The 21,249-nt window shown below is 60.8% G+C and overlaps 1 protein-coding gene across 12 annotated transcripts in view; it reads left to right on the top strand.

Moving 5' to 3' along the window:
* CBFA2T3 (CBFA2/RUNX1 partner transcriptional co-repressor 3) overlaps positions 1-18,240 on the top strand; it is a 79,660-nt gene extending 61,420 nt beyond the window's left edge. For 10 of the 12 annotated variants that reach the window (XM_044931169.2, XM_044931170.2, XM_006043139.4 and 7 more), the window contains 10 exons: positions 339-416; positions 4,685-4,926; positions 5,021-5,110; positions 9,285-9,466; positions 10,080-10,303; positions 12,849-12,934; positions 13,484-13,682; positions 14,130-14,198; positions 14,444-14,634; positions 15,998-18,240. In XM_044931169.2, coding sequence (XP_044787104.1) covers positions 339-416; positions 4,685-4,926; positions 5,021-5,110; positions 9,285-9,466; positions 10,080-10,303; positions 12,849-12,934; positions 13,484-13,682; positions 14,130-14,198; positions 14,444-14,634; positions 15,998-16,297 — 1,661 coding nt within the window. In that variant the 3' untranslated portion in view covers positions 16,298-18,240. Of the gene's footprint in view, positions 1-338; positions 417-1,158; positions 1,422-4,684; positions 4,927-5,020; positions 5,111-9,284; positions 9,467-10,079; positions 10,304-12,848; positions 12,935-13,483; positions 13,683-14,129; positions 14,199-14,443; positions 14,635-15,997 lie in introns of those variants that run through there. The other 2 variants (XM_025268533.3, XM_025268528.3) reach the window with 2 other exon arrangements.
* Positions 18,241-21,249: the final 3,009 nt, after the last annotated feature.

The raw sequence follows: 21,249 nt of genomic DNA, 5'->3' as shown, positions 1-21,249 counted from the left end.
TCCCTGAGGATGGTGGCAAGTGGGATCACCAGGCACCTTCCAGAAACAGATGTTTAAGAGCCAGGGAGTCCCCTCATGCCCACGAGGAACCAGAATTCTGGTTGAGCCCCAGAAGTTCCCACCAAAAGTGGCCCCAAGAGATCCCTGACCCCCCTATTTCACAGACGAGGAAGCTGAGGCCCAAAGAAGGGAGTGGACTGGCCCTAGGTGATGACAGAGGCCCAACCCCCAAAACGCTGTCGAGAGGCAGGGGAGGGGCTGGCTGCAGACACCCCCCCAGGCAGGGTCCGGAGCCCAGCCTCCTTCCTCACAGCGTGTTTTTCTTATTTTGCTTACAGATCGAGAAGACGGGCCTGCGATGTCTCTGCCCCATGGCCGTTTTCATGGCTGCTTAAAATGGTCTATGGTCTGTCTCTGTAAGTAAAATAACAAAAACCACTGGTCTCCCAGAGGTCCTTGCCCAGTGCCCACCGCCCTGTCTGCGCCCCCTGCATCTGCCATACTGGGCCTGCCTCCCCTAGGGAACAAGGGCCCAGGGGCAAACCAGGAGGACTGAGCAGTGGGGTCTGCAGCCCACAGACCGGGTTCACACCCAGCCCTGCCGCCCACACACTGTGACCTTGGGCAGGTGGATGGCCTCTCTGAGCCCCCATCTCCCTGACTCAGAACTGGGCGAATCAGGCGGGTCCCAGAGTTGCAGGATGGTCGAATGCCAGTAGCAAGTCTGCAGCCTCTCCCAGGGTGGACCCCGCTCTTACCCTTCCAGGCACTCTGTCCTCGGGCAGGGAACCCCACCTGTAGAAAAGGAGTCATGAGCCCAGCGCTGAGGCAATGACACGGAGCCCCAGGGTGCTGCTGGTCACGTCATGGGAGAGTCCCTGGCACATGCAGGGTGCTCCACGGGTATTGGTCACCAGTGGACGTTCCCATCACAGAGCTTGGGCTGCAGCTGGTGCCATAGGGGAGGCTCGTGCAGGGTGATGCTGGGAGTGTATCAGCCTGCACGTGCAGCGATGTAAGCCCAGGTGTGTGGCCTCGTTTGGGGCCCGGCGCGTCCATGGAGCTGCGGTACTGCCAGGCCTGGGTGCTTTGTGTGGCCAGGAGGATGGTGCCCGAAGGAGGGCGGGGGGCTGGCGGGAGGGGCTGTTTTCGATGCCTCATCCTAAGCTCTCCGTCACCCTGCCCAGGCTCCGGGCCTGGGGGAGCCGTGGGGGTGCTGCTCCATGCCCCCAAAAACCTCGGCCGGGACACGTGTGGTCTATCTTAGTAACACACCTGTTGTGGGAATGAAAGCACTTGTGGCCGGGGGTTATTTTCGGCGTCTCTTTAGCAAGCTGCTGAGACTGCCCGGCAGCCCGGGAGGGAACTCGGAGAGCGAGGGCAGGCCAGCCGCGGGAGGACCAGGCACCGAGGGCCAGCGGGTAAGGGCACCACAGAGAGGCTGGGCCAGGGGCCGCCGGGGGGGTGCCCAGGTGGCGGGGCCAGCCACAGGTCTTTGAAGCCCCTGGAAGGCCAGACCCCAAGTGACAGCCCAACTCTGCTGTGACTGACCAGGAGGCCCTGCTGCGGTGAGGTCCCCATGCAGCAGGCCACCCCCAGTCTGTCTGGGTGACCGCCAGTGGCTGTCATCAGTCCCAGTCGGGGTGTGTGTGTGTGTGTGTGTGTGTTGGTGTCCACCAAGGGGATCAGTGGAGCTCCGAGGTGACAGAGAAAAGTAGCACAACTGTGGGGTCTTCTGGTCCCCGGATCCTGGGACACGCCTCGGAGAGGGTGAGGGACGGGGCCCTTCTTGTCTGTGTCTGGAGCTTACCCCTCCCCGGGCAAGAGGGATCCCCGGAATGAGGCACATTGTCCTCAGGGTTGTCCCCGAGCCAGGGTGTCACCTGTGGGTTCTAGAAAGGGCTCCTAGGGTCCCCCAGCCCATCAGGGGCAAACAGAGTTCAACCCGTACTGCGTCTCCAGGGGAGGGGGCAGCAGCACTGAGGGCCAAGTGGAAGTGGGGCCGAGGAGCAGAGCAGGCCCCCAGCCTACAGCCAGCCCTCCCCAGGACATTCAGGGGGCACGTCTGTTTTGGTGCTGAACCTGGCCTTCAATCAGTGGTTCCCAGACGTCTGTCAAGTGGGGGCCAGTTCTGGATGAGCGATCACCCAGCACGTGAAAGCAGTCAGGTCAAGCATTTCCAGCCCCTTCTGGTGGGAGAAGGATGACCTGTGTTCTACAAACAGGGGCATGAGACAGAGGAGGCCAGGAACCGTCCTCCCGGCCCCGAGACCCCACCTCTGGCTCGGGCCAAGGGCCATTTGCAGATGAAGAAACTGAGGCCAGGACCAAGTCTCACCACCACAGCACATCTGGGCTGGTTCGGGACGTCCACTCCTGACCAGGGCACTTGGGGGGCAGGGCTATGTCAGCCTGCTGCTGAGGAGTGGCATGGTGCCGGGGCACCTGAGGGCAAAAGGCAACCTTATACACCGCATTCAGGGTGCAGGGACCGTGAGGCCTACCGTCTGTGGATTAAGGGGTGGTCCCTGACCTGCTGCTCAGTGAGGGGAGGAGGGTGTTTGCAGGTGTCGCTGCAGGCAAGGGGTCATGGAAGCTGGAGATGTGGGCAGAGCCAATCAGACAGCAGACTCGGGGTTGACAGGGTGGGCCAGTTCCGGCGCCCGGGGGGGCTGGAGACAGCGCGAACTCTGTCCCCTGGGCCTGCAGGGGCGGATGGAGCCGGTAACCGGGACCTGGAGAGCCAAGCCCTGGGAGAGCCGAGGCCCGGGGCAGAGGGGCAGGAGTGTGGCCCCACCTCACGTGCTCCCGCCCTTCCAGGCTGGCAAGGCCAAGACAGTCCGCAGAGGTCACCCCCAGAGCCAGGGCAGGATGGCAGGGCTGTGTGGTCTGGAGAGGCAAATCGACACTCCCGCCATCCAAGGTGGCCAAGTAAACAATGATTGTAGGTGGTTGTTCTGGAGGGGCCACTTCCCAGAGCCCAGCCCAGCAACATCCCAATCGTGAAGGAAAGGGTTCCTGCTCTCTCATCACCAGGGGATGCTGGAGCCTCAAAGAAATGCAGCCCTGAGGGAGCAGCGGCTCTGAGCACCCCCAGAATCCCCACCATGAGGTGTGAGCGCACGGCCTCTGCACAGACCCAGCCAGACAAGGCCCGGGGAGGGTTGGGGATGGGGTAGGGGCAGGGCCAGCCTGGGAACCACAGCAGAGCTAGTGAGAGGTATGCGTGTGCACATATACATGTGCTGTGTAGGCGCGCACACGTGTGCACTCTGTAGGCATGTGTGTGTGTGTGTACCATGCGGGTGCATGTGTACTGTGTTGGTGCATGTGTGTGCACCATGTGGGTGCGTGTGCACCATGTTGGTGCATGCGTGTGTGCTGTGCAGGTGCGTGCATGTGTGCTCCATGCTGACATGCACGTGTTCACTGTGCAGGTGTGCACAGGTGTGTGCTGTGTGTGGGCGTGCATGCGTGTGTGCTGTGGGGCTGCACTGCATTATGCCTATGTGCACACACAGGTGTACACGTGTGCAAGTGTGTATGGGGGTGTATGCTTGTGGTGTCTGTGTGCCTGTGTGTGAACATACATACATCTTTGTGCATGTAGGGTGTGCAGTATGTCCACGTGCACTTACATGTATGTGTGTGTGTGGTGCATATAGGCCTGTGTGCAAGCATGTGTGTTGTGTGTACATGTATGTATATGTATACGAGCATGAGTGCACGTGTATTTGGTATGTTGTAAGAGTGTGTGTGCAAAGATGCTAAGGGAGGGAGGGCATGGGGAATGAAGGGCATGTGTAAGGGGGAGGGTCACGTAGGGAGGAGCTGGCGGGCAAGCATACACAGGCCAAGAGTGTGAACTTGAAGGAGCAGATTGCAGAGGTGTGAGTGACCACTGAGTTTATGAGCTGCACCGCAGGACTCCCAGAGGTGTCCATGTCCAGAGCCCCCTCCCCTGTCATCAAGGACCCTGGAAGTCCTCTACCCCTGACCTCTGTGCAGGCTCTGAGGCCAGGAAGCAGGTTGCATGTGGCCAGGCACGGGAGGACTCCCTGCCCCTGGGGACAGGCTCCCCTGAGCTTATGGTCCTGCCCCAGGACCACTTCACAGCACCCCAGTGTCTGTCACCCTGGGACCCACTGTGCTGCTCCCGGAGGTCTGCACAAGCTCATCTAAGACCCCTCGGGTCACTGGCCTGTCCTCCACACACAGCAGGGCCCATGGGCACACATGTCTGCCGTGCAGCAGCCCCTGCCAGCATCCAGCCCAGCTTGTCCTGGGGTCCGGGCTCCCCTGGCCCACCCTGGGGCCCTCATGCAGGCAGTGGGGCCTGTGTAGGCACTGGGACACAGCCTGGGGCCATCATGGCAGGTGTGAGGGTCACTGACCTTCAGGGGAATGAGAAGATGGGCCAGCAGATACTGATGGAAGGGAAGCCCCTCCACCTGTTCACAGGAGATGCATGGGTGCCAGGCAGTGGGAGGGCCCAGGTGTCTTCGGGTATGGAGGGCCTGACTACACAGCCCAGAGCAAGGCCAAAGGACAGCTGAGCGGGGGCACATCTGGAGGGTGGCCACGCTCGGCTCCTCCCTGCACCGCAGCCCCAGTCTGCATGTATGTAAAGGGTGTCTGTGGAGTCCATGGCACTCTGCTGCATCCTCACCCCCTTCCCCCGCAGTGATGAATGGCAGCAGCCACTCGCCCACAGCCATCAGTGGCACCCCGTCCACGCCCAACGGCTTCAGCAATGGCCCGGCCACCTCATGCACAGCCGCACTATCCACGCAGCAGCTGCCCCCAGCCTGCGGAGCCCGGCAGCTCAGCAAGCTCAAGCGCTTCCTGGCCACCCTGCAGCAGTTCGGCAGCGACATCTCCCCAGAGATTGGGGAGCGCGTGCGCACGCTGGTGCTGGGGCTCGTGGTGAGTCGGGTGGGGACGCGGTGGCCCCAGGCCGGGCCAGCCTCGGCCTCTGCCTTCCCCTCCCCAGGCTGAAGCCAACCGTCTTCTTCCCCAGAACTCTACGCTGACCATTGAGGAGTTCCACTCCAAGCTCCAGGAGGCCACCAACTTCCCACTGAGGCCATTTGTCATCCCTTTCCTGAAGGTAGGGACCAAATCTCCTCCCCACCCTGAGGCCCCAGGAGGCCTGAGTCTGGCCTCAGCCAGCTTAGATCAGCCCCACCCTCAAAACTCTAATCCCCCAACCCCCCGGGGAGAGCAGTGCTAACCCGTTGGCTGATTGCTTCAAACCTGCTGCTGGGCTGGAGCCGTCCTCCCCTGACCCCAGGCTCTGACATACAGCTCCCAGGACCAGTCCTGCGGTTAGTGGCCAGGACACTCAGCCTCTCAACAGCTATGTTCTGAGCAACTGCTGTGTGCTAGCCAACCTGTCATAGATTCTGTGGAGCTGCGGGCAGGGGGCATTTCAATGAAGGAGGAGAACGGGGAGCAGAACCTTCCAGGGAGCAGGGAGCATGCCTGCAAAGGCCCTGAGGCAGGGGTAGGCCTGCAAAGGCCCTGAGGTGGGGGATGGGTGTGTGTGTGTGCCTGCTGTGTTGCGATCCTGTGCCTGGAACAGAGTGAGGGGATCGGGACAGTGGACAGACTGCGGGCTCGTAAGTGAGCAGACAGATGGGTAAGACTGGGTGTCAGTTGGGAAGCCACCTGATGTGGTCATCAGGGAAGATGAACAGTAGCCCAGGGCCTCTTGGCAGGAGCAGTTGATGTTGGGTTGGTGGCAGCTACACCAGGGCATGTGAGCAATGCATGCTTCCGGGCCCCCACCCAGAACCCCCGAGTCAGAATCTGCATTGAACAAAGCATCGAGCAAAGCTTCTGCACAAAACCAGGAGGAGTGTGTGTGCAGACAGCATTAGACCCAAGTCTGCCCTGCAGGACTTCTCAGGGCCCTCACTCCCCTGTGAGCACCGCACATCCCCCAGAGTGGATAGAGACAAGGTGCTCCCCAAACGTATTTGACCACAGGCGCCTCTGCTCTCTCACCTCCCCGGGTCAGGTTCCACAGCGCACTTGGGAAGTGTCCGCCCTGAGTGTGGCTGACATCCCCGCCTTGGGCTCTTGTTTCCTGGGCCACAGTGATGCTCACAGCCGTGAGTTCATCCCTCCATGTGCGCTGTGCCCCGGTGGGGCCTGCCTTCCAGGGGACAGGCCAGAGCAGATGTGCTCAAGTTCAAGCCCTGATCCTGCCACTTAGCCCCTGTGGTCCTGGGCCCGGCGAGTCCCACTAATGGAGTGCCTCCGTGTCTGTGGTTGGAACTTGGGAGCCATTCTTGGGCTGTTGAGAAGGTGGTAGGGAGCAATTGGGCAAAGAATCTGACATGTGCTCCATTTATCTGGGGATTTCAGGGGTTCCACAGACAGGTGTCCCCTGCAAGACTCTTCTGCAGCTGCCCCCACCGAGCCCCCAGGAGCCCTCAGGGGGCGACACGGACGCTGCCACTGTGCCCAGTTAAGGGGCAGGGAAACTGAGGCCCCCGCCTGTGGAGGGGTACCAGGATCCATTGACTCCAAGCCCCCCGGCCCGCATAGGGTGTGCCCCAGGCCCGCACCTTGCTCCGAGGGGACCCCACATCACGCCCCCACATCCGCTGCCTCCACTCGCCTTCCTGTCCTCCGCCCACACCCTGCTGAGCTCACGCTGAGCTGGGCCCAGGCTTCCCCATCTGGCAGTCGTTTGCATTCATCAGGAGCCCTTCCCGCTCCTCCTTTCAACTTACTGCTGACTCCTCGCTCCCCATCTTTGGGGACACTGTGCGCCTGCTTCTGTCAGATCAGATATTTACAGCAGATGTCGCCCCCCGTGTCAGCTGCCCACATTTATCCCGGAGCAGGGAAAACACGACACATCCCCACTCTCACCCAACCAGGCCCGCAGCCCCCTGCCCCTTGAGCTCGGCCACCCCCTGCCTCCTCTCAGGGACACATCCAACCTGGCACCGCCTGCCTCAGTGTCCCCTCTGCCCACAGCACAGCCATGGGGCTGTCAGGACTCTGGTGCCCTGACTGCCCTCCCAGTAACGGGCAACTGGGGTGAGGGACGTGTTGGCCACACTGAATGCCCATGGCCCTGCCCAGGGCCCTAGACCAAGGTGCTGTCAGGGACAGAGTCTACTCGCCTGCCTGACATGGGGCTTCTGGGTAGATCAGGCCTGTTCCCTGGTCTTGTGGACAAGGCAGCAGCCAGAGCCCTGCCCAGGGAGTGCCCCTCCCCTGGCCCCCATTCACTGTAGGACACCGGCCTCTTCAGAATGCAGAGCGCTGCGGGGAGCTGCAGGGTGTGCCGGCCTGCTGTGGGGGGGGCTCAGTTTTCCCGCCTGTGACCTGGAGCAGCACAGACAGTGCCTTCCAGTGAATTGATGGCCCTCCAGACCCACCATGGCGCACCTGCATGGTGGCCCCCCAGGCCATTTCCCAGGAAAGAGGCAGGAGCTGCATCTGGTCCACCAGGCTCACAACCAGCTCTGCCCTTGGGTAACTGAAACCCCCATTTCCCAGTTCCCTCCCGGGTCCCTGGGGTGTGACCACCCACCTCCCCAGGTGGGACTGGTCTTAACTCACACAAGGAATGGGAGGAGCCACAGCTTCTCGCAGCTCCAGCTGCAGGTGAGGCAGGAGTCAGAGAAGTTAAGTGACCTGCCCACAGTCACACAGCATAGCCAGGGTGGGCTGACAGAGGGCCCCCAGTCATGCAGGCCGTGTGTGCAGTGAGGACGATGGAAACATCATAAACCCTCGTTACATGAGAGACACCTGCTCCACTGCCACCGTCGTCCTCCAGCCTGAGTTCCCCTCTGGGAAGAGGGCAGGGTGGAGCCTTTAATCCAGGGGCAGAGCAGCGTTCACATCTCAGTGGTGAGGCATCCCGGGCATCCTGAGTCCTGGAGACAGCACTCAGGCTGCTGTCTTGGAGGGACATGAGGCTCCCCAATCTACCCATTTCTTCCAGCCTGGGGTCCCTGTTCCCCCAGCCCAGGGCCCCAGGAGCCCTGCATCCTCGCCTGAGCCTGACACTATGCGTGGCTGTGTGGTGGGCTTTCCAGAAGCCGGGAGATGCCACCCACCCAGCCGGCCCTCTGCCCAGGGCCCCCGCTCCCAGCTGGCCCCAGCCGGCCAGGAATCCAGATGTTTCCATGGGTGGCGGGAGGCCAGCAGCCAGCCGTGCTGTCCCCCCCCTGCTGTGCCGGGAGAGGAGCGGGAGGGAGGAGGTTTGGCGTCTTCCGATCTCCCGGGACCTCCTTTCCCAGCTCATGCTCCTAACGTGTTCAACAGATGGCGGGCTGGCCCTTGTTCAGCTATCCAAATAGAAAAACAGGCCTGGCAGCCGGTGCTGCTTCACAAAAACGCATCGGCTGCTTGATCCGTCCGGGTGGATGGCGGGCGGGGGCTGGGGAGGCGGAGGTGGGAGGGGCCACGAGGCAGCTTGGAAACACCATGAGGAAGTTGAGGAACTGCATTTATTTACAAATACTCAGAACTCTGGCTGTCCCCAGCGGCCTGCCGCTGGCCCCCATCCAGCCTGCACCCCTCACCCAGTGGTGGTTCTGGGAAGACCACAGAGCCCCCTGCGGCCCAGCTGGCAGGCCCAGAGCCTGGTGAGGGCGGAGGCTGGTGGGCACAGCGGTCACGTCCGGTTGTCACAGGCCAAATCTGCATTTGAATCCTGTACCCACCCCACACACACCATGCCCTCCTGTGCTGTGGTGCCGTAACCCACAAATGTGGAGCCAAGTGGTTGTGTCCGGATCCCCCCTCCCCCGGGAGGTGACCACATGTCACCTCAGTGATGTGGGCACACAGAGCCTTCATTCCAGGCCGGGCTGGGGACCCACAGGAAGTGGGAAGGCAGGGGCCAGCCATCTGGGGCAGGCGTGCTGGAGTCCTGCTACTCCATGGTGCAAGTCGAGTTGGGGGCTATCCCTCTGCTCTGAGCCTCACCCCCTCCTCCGAGAGGGGTTCACCCAAGATCTGCTCCCACGGGTACAGGCAGTGGGTCCTGAGGAGGAGCCCTCTTCACCTTCTCCTGATGCCGGAGCAGAAGGGAGTTTTGTGATTGGAAAAAAAACCCAAATCCCCTGGGGGCATGGTCTTGCCCTCATTCCCAAGCTGTAGCAGAGGAATTCGAGGCCCAGAGAGGTCGTGCATCTTGCCCAAAGTCACACAGCAAGGCTGGCCATTGGCCTCCCTGCCTCACATCTGAGCATCCTCATGCCCTGACCTCAGCCGGCAGCCAATCCAAGCCGGTCCCACCCTCCCCGCAGGCTAACCTGCCCCTGCTGCAGCGGGAGCTCCTGCACTGCGCCCGTCTGGCCAAGCAGAGCCCTGCACAGTACCTGGCCCAGCACGAGCAAGCCCTGCTGGATGCTGACGCCTCTTCCCCTGTCGACTCCTCGGAGCTCCTGCTGGAGGTTAACGACAACGGCAAGAGGAGGACCCCCGACAGGTACCTAGGGGCGCAACAGGCAGCGCCCTCCCCTTCTGACTCCTGAGAGCTACCCTCCTGCCAAGGCTCAGCGGGCACCCACTGCCAGGGCTGAGAACGCAGGTGGAAACCGTGTTGTGTTCGTGGCCGCAGCCACTGGGCTGGTCAAGTTCAGCCTTAACTGCACAGGCTGATCACTGGGAGGCCATGCTGTCCGGCCGTGGCGAGGCCTCCTGAGGACTCAGATGCCCCTCACCCCACCCCGGGAGGACAAGGGAGGAGGCAGGAGAGAGTCTACCTGGCAGGAGTTCCCTGCAAGTATGCCTGAGTGTCCAATGGCCCGAGGTCCCCAGATGCCTGGGCTGACACCCACTGCTGGGTCACAGCGCGGGTGTGTGTCCTGCTGCCAGGGAAGGCTGTCTCTACCTGCTCTCTCCAAGAAGACCCAGGCACCCTGACTCCCAAGTCCCAGGAGCCCGCACTCCTGAGAAGGAGGGGAGAGGGGGCGCCAGGCCCCTAGCGGTCAGGTCTGTCTCCTGCTCGCTCACTCTGTCCATGCCCCTGCCTCCCTCTCTCTCCTCGGTCCGTGGCTCGTGGTCCCTTGACCACTGTCCCCACCTGCTCTCTGGACCAGGACCAAAGAGAATGGGTCAGACCGGGACCCACTGCACCCAGACCACCTCAGCAAACGGCCATGCACCCTGAGCCCCGCCCAGCGCTACAGCCCCAGCAACGGGCTGCCCCACCCGCCGCCGCCCCCACACTACCGCCTGGAGGACATGGCCATGGCCCATCACTTCCGGGACTCCTACCGCCACCTTGACCCCCGGGAGCTGCGGGAGCGCCATCGGCAGCTGGGTGAGTGGTGTGGGCAGGGGCGGCCAGGGTGGCTGTGTGTACCTGCAGGCAGGTGCCGCCTGGACACATCTGTCTGGAAGGATGGACGTGAAAATACGGTGCAGAGGAAGGGTCTGTGCCCCACTCCAGCTGGGCTGCGCCCGTAAGCCTGAGGGACAGTCATCTTTCAAGACTCTGTCCTGGGGGGCAACCCAACATCCCCCAGGCCTGGGAAGACCCCTCCCCATGGAGGGAGGGGCACCATGGCTGCAGAGGTACCTGTCCTGGGGGACTTAGAGCCTCTCGGGGTGCATGGTAACCAGGAAACACCTGGCACGTGGGGGTCCCCAAGTCATAGGATCTGTGGCCTCGCCTCCAAGGCCTGGGTGCCCCAAGGGAACATGAAGGCACCGCTGATCACACACAGCCAGTTCTGCCCTCTAACGGGACGGGCATCAACACCAAAACACCAGATCCGTAGGGAGTGGTCCCTGAGCAGAGGAAGGAGATGAGAGAGACTGGGCACTGGGGCCACACCCCTAGGGTTAGGACTGCCTGGTCCTCTGAGCTCTGAGATTCCCTAGGTGTGCCCCTGGGCAAGTCACGGCCCCCCCTACCCCCGCACACCTGCAGCCTCTCTGCTGATTGGTCTATGAGCAGCCCTGCCCTTGGGACATGAGGGGTTAATAGAGGGCTGGGTCCAGAGTGGGTGCCATAGGGCCCAGCTGTGCTGGCAGCAGGGTGACAGCTCTTGGTGGAAGTCTGATTGGCACTGTATGCTTTACTGGGCTCCAGAAGGCAGCACCCCCAACATGTTCTGATACACCTGTGTGATGTGTTAGCCTGCCCACATCACAGATGGGCAGACTGAGGCCCGGAGGGATAATGGACATGCTCAAAGTCGTCTAGCAATGATGACTGGCCTTCTGAGCCTCCTCTGTGCTGGTCAAAGAGATGAATAAGACCAGCCTGCAAAGGCTACCCCTGAGACGGAGGCCCGGCACACTAGGGCCAGAGGGCCCCGAGGCAGGGTCAGCAGAGGCCTTACCCCTTATCAGGCCGTCTCCCCTCCTCCTCCCTACGGGAGCTGTCAGGGCCTGGGCCCAGGCAGCAGGTGACAGCGTCTGGCTCCCCACGGCTGGGTCAGGCAGGTGCTAATTCCCATCCGCTTCTGCTAACGCAAAAATAAACGCCAGCTGTCAGGCAGATCTCAGCCACTATTTTGGTTGGGGCGTTGGCGCAGGCCCCAGCTCTGCAGGCAGCAGGGCAGGGCGGTGGGTGGACAGCGTCCTGTGGCTACCACCTCCCACCTCAGCTGCAATTTGAGGAGGCATTTCAGGTTTGGGGACCAAGAAAGGCCTAAGTAGACCCCAGCCCAGGAAGCATGGAGCATACTGGGTCACAGTGAGGGTGATCGTGTTTGGTATTTCAAGCAGTATAAGAGGAGAAGCTGTGAGAACGCCAGATGCTGCCCTTCTGGCATGAATTTCTCAGCTCATGGTTGTTTTGTTTCTGACTATGGGGTGGGGGCATCCCATTGTTTCAGTCCCTGGAGCTGTACCAGCCAGTGGCTAAGAGCACAGCCCCAGCACCAGTCGACCTTGCTTGACCTTGGTCAACATGTCCCCTTAACCAGCCTCAGTTTCCTCATCTGTTAAGCGGAAATAACGGCAGGAACCCCTCCCCCAGAGGATGAAACAGGGATGAATGGGTAAAGCTCTAAGTACAGAGCCCTCCTCCATCCACACCAGGGACTCTCCCCTCCCACTAGGGAGGCAGGGAGGCTGGGAAACTGAGGCCGCAGGTAAGACAAGGGGCCTAGGCCCCATGGGGAATGAGTGCCAGGGCTTTTGACTTTTCCAAGCCCCACTGTTTCCCAGGAGACCACACTTGGAGCTGCTCATTTGAGGCCCAGCAGATTAAGCCATGCATCCCTCTTACCAAGCGGGAGCTCAGCCCAGGAGCTCAACCCATGGAGGGGAACAGGCCTTGCCAGCCCTGCCCTGTGGACTGACACAGTCTGCTGGGTGATTGAGAATAAACAAGGAAGCACCTGTGATTACTAAACAACCAGAGATATATAGGGCTCAAGGAAATCTGGGAGCCCAAGGCTGCTGAGGAGGAAGGAGCCTGCCACCTGGGCTTTGGAGGGTGCATAGGAGTTCAGCTAGCTCAGAAAAAGCAGTAAAGTGTGAGTTGAAGCCAGGCAGCCACAAGGAGACCCTGAGCAGTGGAGACACCCCTTAAGTGAGGTCCACAGACACTTCTCTGGCAGCAGGGGGCAGAAAGAGAGAGTGGCTGGATTTGGGGGAGGAGAAGGAGTAGTCAAAGCGAGAGATGGGGACACCGGTTTCTTCCTCTCAAGCATGAGTAGAGGAGAGGCCTGTTCCTGACCCACCCCACCCAGGGCGGTGGGCAGAGAGAGGGTCAGAGCCCTGGGTTCCCTTCCTCACCTCCCCACTTTCCCTAGGAGGGCACAGCCCTGACCAGGACCTGGGGTGGGGGCGTGAGCAGGGGCGTGGCTTGATTAGCAGGGGCGGGGCCTGAGCTTCCCTTTCCTCCTCAGCAATGCACGGTTCCCGGCCTGAGGAAGTGATTGACCACAGGCTCACAGAGCGCGAGTGGGCGGAAGAGTGGAAGCACCTCAATAACGTGAGTGTCCAGGCTCAGGCCACGGGGTGCCACAGCCACTCCCAGGCGCTCTGCCCAACCTGCAGGGGCTACAGGGGCAGGCCGCTGTGCCCACACCTCTGCTTCCCCTGCACTCCTGGCCAGCCCTCAGAACACTCCCCCCTGGGCCGCCATGCACTGTCTCCCTTGACCATAAGAGTTGGACCTCTTCAACACCATTTTCAGGTCATACCTGCCCCGCGTCCTTTTGGGGAGGGGAGCCCAAGAAAAGGGCGGTCCCCAGAGCAGCGCTGACCCCTCTGCTCCACGGGGCAGACCGCGACTCCAGGGCTGCAAGGAGAGCTCCAGCTCTGGGTCCTGGACAGTCTCCCCACCAGTGGGAGCCCTGGGTGCCTCCCCAGTCCTTATCCAGGTGCTCAGGGATCTTTCGCAGCAGCAGAAATGGGTTTTCCAGCCAATGCGTCAAGAGCCGTGGGCAGGTCACACAGTCGGGTGGACCGGGCCGGAGTGTGGGGCAGTGTCCCAGCTGTCCTTCTCTGCGCGCGGCTTACTCACCTTGGGTGCCCACAGCTCCTGAACTGCATCATGGACATGGCCGAGAAGACGCGGCGGTCGCTGACCGTGCTGCGCCGCTGCCAGGAGGCTGACCGCGAGGAGCTCAACCACTGGATCCGGCGCTGCAGCGACGCGGCAGAGGACAGCAAGAAGGGCCCTGGGCCGACTGCCCGGCCCCTCGGCAGCTCCGTGGGCACAGAGGGTGCTCAGCTAGGTGTGCTGGGGGGCATGTGTGGGGCCGAAGCAGGGGGATCAGGGGCCAGGCCATCACTGGTCATGGCCCTGCAGGGAAATAGCACCCAAATCGCCCTACCTGAAAACGAAGGGTCTTCTGCTGCACAGACACTGCCTGACCTGCAGGGAGGCCCAGTTCTTGGTTCCGATGGGACAGGGTCTCGGCAATGGGAGGACCCCGGGGGCCTGATGACCGTGGAACCTGAGAGAGGCCATCTCGGCCCAGCTCCCAGTCAAATCCAAGGCCCATTGCCCCCAACAGTCTCCCTTCATGACATTGCCCTGTTCCCGCCTCCACCAGCTGCAGAGACAGGGTTTCCCCCTTGTGTACCTCAGGGACCCCCAAGATCACTCCCACACCCTGCCCCCAGGGCCCAAGAGGGCGTGGCCCTGTCTTGTGTGTGACGCTGGTGCCCCTGTGTTTCAGACGTCCACCGGGAGTTCATGCCTCGGACCCTGTCCGGCTACATGCCCGAGGAGATTTGGAGGAAGGCGGGTGAGTGTGGATGGCCTGGAGCCCCAGACTCCCGCCCTCCCCGTATGCTGGAGGGGCCCAGCAGGGCCTTCACAGGCCTGCTGACCCACTCTCCACCCTCTAGGGTGTGGCACTCTGCACACAGTAGAGGGCAGGCTTTGGAGATTCCCCCACAACCATGCCTGCCTGCCCGCTCCAGGGTTGTGGGCAGGGGAGACCCAGCTGGGCTGGCGCACGAGACGAACAGCCCGAGGTGTCCTTTTCAGAGGAGGCGGTGAACGAGGTGAAGCGGCAGGCAATGTCAGAGCTGCAGAAAGCCGTGTCTGATGCTGAGCGCAAGGCCCACGAGCTCATCAGCACAGAGCGGGCCAAGATGGAGCGGGCCCTGGCCGAGGCACGGCGGCAGGCATCTGAGGATGCCCTCACTGTGGTCAACCAGCAGGAGGACTCCAGCGAGGTAGGGCCACCCCCCACCCCTGCCCCCAGTTCGGGGCGCCACCCCAGCTCCACCACCTCCCAGCCACGTGACCTTGTGCAGCTCCAGGGCCTCTTGACCCCACGTGGCCTGGTGAGCTGGATCCTGTGGGTGTTCCCATTGTACAGATGTGGAAACTGAGGCCTCCAGAGAGAGTCTGGCTCGCCCCAGGTCACTGCCCAGGAAGTGGCAGGACTGTTGTTCAAACCCAGGCTGGCTGACACCAAAGCCCACAATCTCTCTGACCCCTGAAAGCAGAAGGGTGCACGAGTCACCGTCCTGGCACCTGTGTGTCTGGGGGCTGGACTGGTCCAGAGGGGTGGGTGGGAACCCTGGGTGACCAAGTACATTCTCTGTTTGTCTGAGAATGGCTCAGAAGGCAGAGAGGTGAAGAGAAGGGTGCAGCCCTCTTCAGGGGCCCCCTGGACTCTCTTCAAGGAGGGCACTTCTCCAAAATCCCCTGGGCCTGTCTGTGCTGGGCCGGCCCTGAGAGGGAATGAGGAGATGACTCCCGGTCAGGTGGTGCCCATGTGCATCTCTTTTCCACTGCACTCTCAGCTGGAGCAGAAAGACCTGACGGTCTGAGAGGCCAAGGGAGTGGGGACGCAGGAGGATGGCCTGTGCTGCTTCAGGCCATGGACGTGCATGCGGGGGACGGTGGGTGTCAGGGAAGCCCGTAAGCAGGGTCGTCCGTCCGGGCAGTCCTGGAGGGAGTGAGCCTGCAGGAATGCAGGGAGCAGCGAGGGTGGGAGCTGGGGGCACACCTGCAGAGGGTGGCCAGCAGGAGGCTCAGGAGGCTGCCTGGGCACATGGTCCTTCCTCCTAGGGTGGCTTGGCTTCCCCACCCCACAGCCCACGCTGCTGCCTCTGGCCTTTCGAAGGTAGAATCCCTGCCCACCTTCTGCTCACGTGGGTGGCTGGGGTCATTGCTTGTTCCAAAAAAAAGCAGAGGCCCAGTGGTAGGGAAAGGACTTCAGCAGTTGTGGGCACTCACTGCCCCTTTACTCTGCCCAGACTGTGACATTCTGGTATCAAAGCCCTGTCAGTGCTAGGAGGGATTCCTGAAAGATCCCCTTTGGAAGGGGCCATGGCACACCATGAACCTGTCTGGGGTGGGCTGGGGTGGTGGGAGCCTGTCCCCCAAGAGTGGCCCAGCCAAGGGGCCTTGTCTGCAGAGGGTCACCTGCGAGCCTGGGAGCGGAGTTTTTTTCTCTTCTTGCTCGGTGATGCCTTGGCTGGGTTTGAGCTGGTGTGTTTGGAGCGTGTGCCTGGCCTGCAGCTGGGTGGGTGCTTGGGGGAAACGGGGCAAGCCCGGGCCACCCTGATCATCCCCCCTCACCTCCAGAGCTGCTGGAATTGTGGGCGCAAGGCCAGCGAGACGTGCAGCGGTTGCAACGCGGCCCGCTACTGCGGCTCCTTCTGCCAGCACAAGGACTGGGAGAAGCACCACCATGTGTGCGGACAGAGCCTGCAGGGCCCCGCGGCCGCTGTGGCCGAGCCCGTGCCCGGACAGTCCGACACCGCCACAGGCCTGGGCCCCTGCCTGCCCCCGGCCGCTGCCAGCCCCAGCGAGGCGGGCTCCACTGGGCCTTCCCGCCCCGGCTCCCCTGGCCCACCTGGCCCCCTGGACGCAGCGCCCCGCTGACCCTCCAGGACCTGATGTCCATGAAACTGCCCAGCCCCGCCCGGCCCGCAGGACGCGCACCCAGCCCTGGGAGCCGACCATGGGAGTCACCGCTGCTGCTGCTTCTCTCCAAAAGAAAACAGAACCAACAAGACTGCATCCACACGACTTCCTCAGCTACCTGACGAGCACACCTCGACCTCTTCCGAATCCTCAGAAGCCCCCAGCTGAACTTTAGGCGGCCGATGGATGCTGGCCAGAGGTGACTGGCTCGTCCAAAACCGCCTCTCCCTCCTTGTCTCGCTCTCTGTCTTGTTTTTATCTCTTTATGACTTTCACATACTTTCTCTTCAATGAAAAAATCGAATTGTTTGGTGGCTTATATTTTCATTGAAGAATTTTGGGGGACTTTGTGGCAAGAGAGCTACTCAGAAATGGACAAAGAAAACTGGGGTTTTCTCCCCTTGCCTGATTCAAAAGGGAAAAGGAAAACTGTTCTTTCATAGCCGGAGATCCGAGCCGCCAGTTCACGGAAACCGCCCCAGGGGTGTGTGGCCAGTGCGGTGAGGCTGGTGAGAAAGATGTCAGACTCAAGTCGTAATTTTTCATTTCAGATTTTTTTCTCCTTTAATGTCAAATTCTTTGGCTTTAAGTAGAAATCCAAAAAGTTTTTTTAAAAAAAGAAAAAAAAAAGGTAAAGGAAGCATGCTGCAGTCCATGGAGTCGCAAAGAGTCGGAGACGACTGAGCGACAGAAATGAACTGAACTGAAAGGAAGCATACCTGTAAACTACCTTGCCAGCTAGCTAGCCAAGGACGCCGGACACACCTCTGCTCCAAAGGAAATCCAAAAAACATACACAAGAAGTCAAAATCCAAAATTTTGTTGTCACTGCCAAAGGATGTTTTTCACTGTTTTCCTCCACGCCTGGGCTTGTTCCAATGTCCGTCTTTTCTCTTGCTTTGATTCTGTTTGGGGGGCGATGGGGTATTGGGGTTTGGAGTGTTTTGTCCAACAGGAAGCAACTTCTTTCTTTTCAACTCCATGGCAGCGCCTCCGCTGGGGCCACGTGGGGTGGGCAGTGAGGCCCTCGGCACCCACACGTGTGTGTAAGCGTGTGTGTGCATGTGCACTGGGGCACACCCAGCATGTATCTGCACACGCTCAGGAAGGGTATCTTGTCCGTCCTCACACCCTCTGTGAATTTCCATCACATTTCATCCTTTCCACTTGTGAAAAAAGTGCTAATATGTCCTTCCGAGAAAGAATATAATTCTGAGACAAAACTGTGACAATCTTTCGGGTTGATTCTCGACTGCTTTTCTGAGCGTGAGGAGACAGCCACCACGCCTTCCACTGCTGCTCCTCCTCGTCCTCCTCTACCTCTGCTGCCCGCTACACGAGCCTGCCGCCCAGCCCGTTTCTCCATCCCAGCCCCCGTGTTTCCTGCAGCCAGCCCCTCTCTTCTCTTCACACTTTTGCAGAAAAAGGAAAAAAAAAAAAACCCACAAAGAAAAGCAATTTGCCCTCCCTGCACCTTCTGGAGACTTGACCAGCTGTATATAACCCTGCATTTTTGTCCAGCTCTTCCTCAGGGGATGGTCTCTCTGAAGTCCCCGCCCCATGCCTCACCCTGACCCCCATCCCACTTGCTCCCCCAGCGATCTCAAGGAGGAAATAAAGGAATAAGGAAATTCTGATCTGTACTCAGTGGGAGAACAAAGAGCAGACACGGTCTCTGATCGGGATTTTACTGCATGGCTGTAAGAAGTTCCAGGACTGGAGTGCAATAGTGACCAGCTACTGAAACCCAGAGCCCAGGGGCCTGCCGAGAGGCAAGAAGTCAATGGTATACGATAATGTGAATGTATATAGTCCTTGCAGAGGTCCAAATGATGATATTCATGATGATGATAATAAAGAAGAGATGTTTGCCAAATAAAAAATTAAGAGAAACCATGGAAGTATGTAAAGAATAGGAACTAGGTTTTCAGAGAAATCCGAACTGTGGTCCGCCAGGCAGCGATGTGTGTGTTGATCACTGTTACTTTCCAGAGTTGTGAGAACTTATCCTTTGAGTACTGAGAGGAAGGACTCCATCCGATCGCCACAGACCAGGTGCTGTTCAAACCCCACCTGGCAGGAGCCCTAACTCTGACCGCCCAGCTAGACCTCTCACCCTCCAGGAAGCCTGTGAGCTGCGCAGGGCTGCCAGCCTCTCAGAGGCTTGCTTCTGTGGGTTTCAGAAGAGCAGGGGCTGTGTGGGCTTCAGGCTCTCATGAGGCACCTGTCACGTGTGCAGTCTGCTCTCTTACACGCGCTGAACCTGTTGAAATGGCAGTTTCGCACATGCTATGATGTAGGCCCACCTTCCCTTGGCCTCTGTTCCTATGAGGTTGCAGGTAGGCAGGAGCGGGTGGTGCCCAGGGCAGCCCGGGGTCTGGTTGGGGGGTCCGAGGCCCTGACGTCAGGACTACTGCAGCCCCGCAGGTGGGCTTGGCTGGCCTCTGCTCCTCTTCAAGGACAGGCAGGCACACCAGGGGTGGTGGCACATTGGCCAGATGGTGGCCTCAGTCCAGACCAGCCTGCGGGACCAGACCACAGGCTGAGGGTCTGAGCTGGGGTGGCCCCTCCCACCCCAGTGGCTGGGAAGAGGTTGCTGCAAGCCCGCCAGGGAAGGCTCTCTTCCTGGTGTGGCCCCCACACCCGTATCTCATACACTAAGACCTGCTGCTGGCAAGGGCTGCAGAAGCCTTGTGTGAGGGGCCGGCCACAGGCTGACAGATGGAGCCCCTGCCAGCAGCGAGTGGCCGCAGGGTCAGAGGGTGGTGGCCGGGTGGGCAGCACAGTTGAAGGCTGAGGCCCAGAGCGGGAGGGAGGGGGCGTCCCAGTGGGCACCGTGTCAGCAGATCCCAAAGGTGTGGGCCGGGTCACACAGGCAGGCCTCCTCCGTGCCCTGGGAGCCTGTTTCTGTTAGTCGCTGTGTTCAGGCCCTGCTTGAAGAGGCAAACTCAGAATGAATAGCCCTGGTGGGAGGGGGACTGGGGGTCCGTGTTTTCCCACAGTTTGCATCTACAGCAGCTAACTTTCTTAAGCCAAGAGGACGTCTGGACAGAAGGGGTCCCCCTCCTCTCTGTGCCCCAAGGCCGTCCTGCCCTGCTACCCCTGGGCTCTCCGGTGGTTGGTGCGTGTGCGGGGATCTCTTCCCAGGAGGCCCAGGTTGGACACACTGGTGACCCCAAAGCTCTGTGGGATGCGGCTGCTGGCAGAGTCTCCCTCCCCGCAAGTCAGACCGAAACAGCAGCTTTACCCCCATTCTGAGGCCAAAGCGAGGACAGGAGGGCAGAGAGAGGCGGGCGGCAGCCACAGCTGCCAGGGAGGATGGCAAGGCCAGGGTGGATGGCAAGGCCAGGGTGGCAGATGCTGGCCCGGGCCCCCTGACTCCCGTGTGGAAAGCCCCTGGTGTGAGGCCCTTTGACCTTGCCCACCCCCTGTGCTCTCTGGCCGTTCTCCTAGGATGTGTCACTGTCCCCAGGTGGTGTCTGGGGGTATTCTGTTGGCAAAGACCAGTGCCCCCCCGTTCCCTGTGTAGGCAGGTTGGCACACCCCAGACCCCGTCGGAATCAGGAGGCTTCCTGTCCCCATGGCCCACCAGGACCAAAGGAAAGCCTTAGGTGCTACAGGGCAGAGAGGAGAGCTGGAGAAAGCCTCAGGGCCAGGAGGGTACGGGCCGTAGGACAGAGGAGCCGGCCTTCTGGGAAGGGGCCAGGAGAGGGGCCTTCTGGTTTCATCCCAATGACATTGTGGAGAGAGGTCAGGACCGGCCCTGACTCCCTCCTGTTTGCCAGTTCTTCCAATATATCCTCAAAAGGACACCAGAGTCCAGGCCCTGGCACCACTCACCTTGCCTGACCCAGTTCTATAGCACATGTGTCTGCCCATTGTTTTGCCCATCTCTTCAGGCTATCTGTAAATTATCTATTGATCCTTTTATCAGTTCATCCCTCCGGCCAATCTGGTCACCTCTCTGGCCATCCAGTCTCTCACCCATCCGTCCATCCATCTGTCCATCTGTCCATTACTCTTTGTCACCTGAGACCCCATTCATCCTTCCACCATCCGCCCGTCTGCATGCCATGCATGTGTCTCCATCTAACCCACACAACCACGCCTCAGTCCATCCCCAGCCAGGACCTAGTGTAGCACCAACACCCTCAGTGACCCAAAGCCACCTTGGCCATCCCCTCCCAGTGCCCCTCCCATGGATCCAGGCCTGCTCCAGGGACAGACCAGGTTCCACTACAGGCATCGTGGGCAGATTGGACCGACACTGTAGCAACAGCTCTGGCCAGTCTGGCCCCGCCTGGCAAGTGTGGTGGCTTTGGGCCAGGAGAGGTGCTGGAGGTGGCCCACACAGCTGCTCAGGGGCCCTGTGATCAGGGCTGTCCGTCAGGGAGTCACATTCCCTGACAAGACTTGGACACTGCAGGGGGCGGTGCCTGCTGCTTTCCTTGTCACCAGGGTCACTGCCCGGAGGCGTCCCCAGGAAGGGAGGGAGACAGAGCCCCAAGTGACTGGCACCAGACACCAGGGCTCCCGGAGCCCCTTCTCTGGGTGCTCATTGTTGGCTCCACCTTTCCCCCTTGCCTGTCTTCCATCTGGGGGTCCCAGAGCTAGGAGTGAGCCCCTCAGAGCTGGAGAGTGGAGAAGGTGCCCCGCCCAGGCTGATGAGGCTGGTGTTCCCAGGACCCTGGAGGCCTAGTGCAGCACCCATCCCATCTCTCCCTGGCCCCTGCGGCCCCATACCTGCCTCCAGGCCCCCACAGCCCGCAGGTGTCTTCCAGTCCCCCTTCCGCCCACCAGATTTGTCCTGTGGCCGAGGAGGAGGCGGAGGAGTCTAGGGGCCTGGACGCCCCACACAGAGGAGGCCTGGGGAGCTGGCTGTCTGGAGCAACCCATACAGTCCGAAGTGT

The sequence above is a fragment of the Bubalus bubalis genome, chromosome 18 (assembly GCF_019923935.1).
Source record: "Bubalus bubalis isolate 160015118507 breed Murrah chromosome 18, NDDB_SH_1, whole genome shotgun sequence".
Classification (NCBI taxonomy): Eukaryota; Metazoa; Chordata; class Mammalia; order Artiodactyla; family Bovidae; genus Bubalus; species Bubalus bubalis.
Note: the sequence above shows the minus strand (reverse complement) of the source record. Positions and strands in the feature narration are given on the sequence as shown.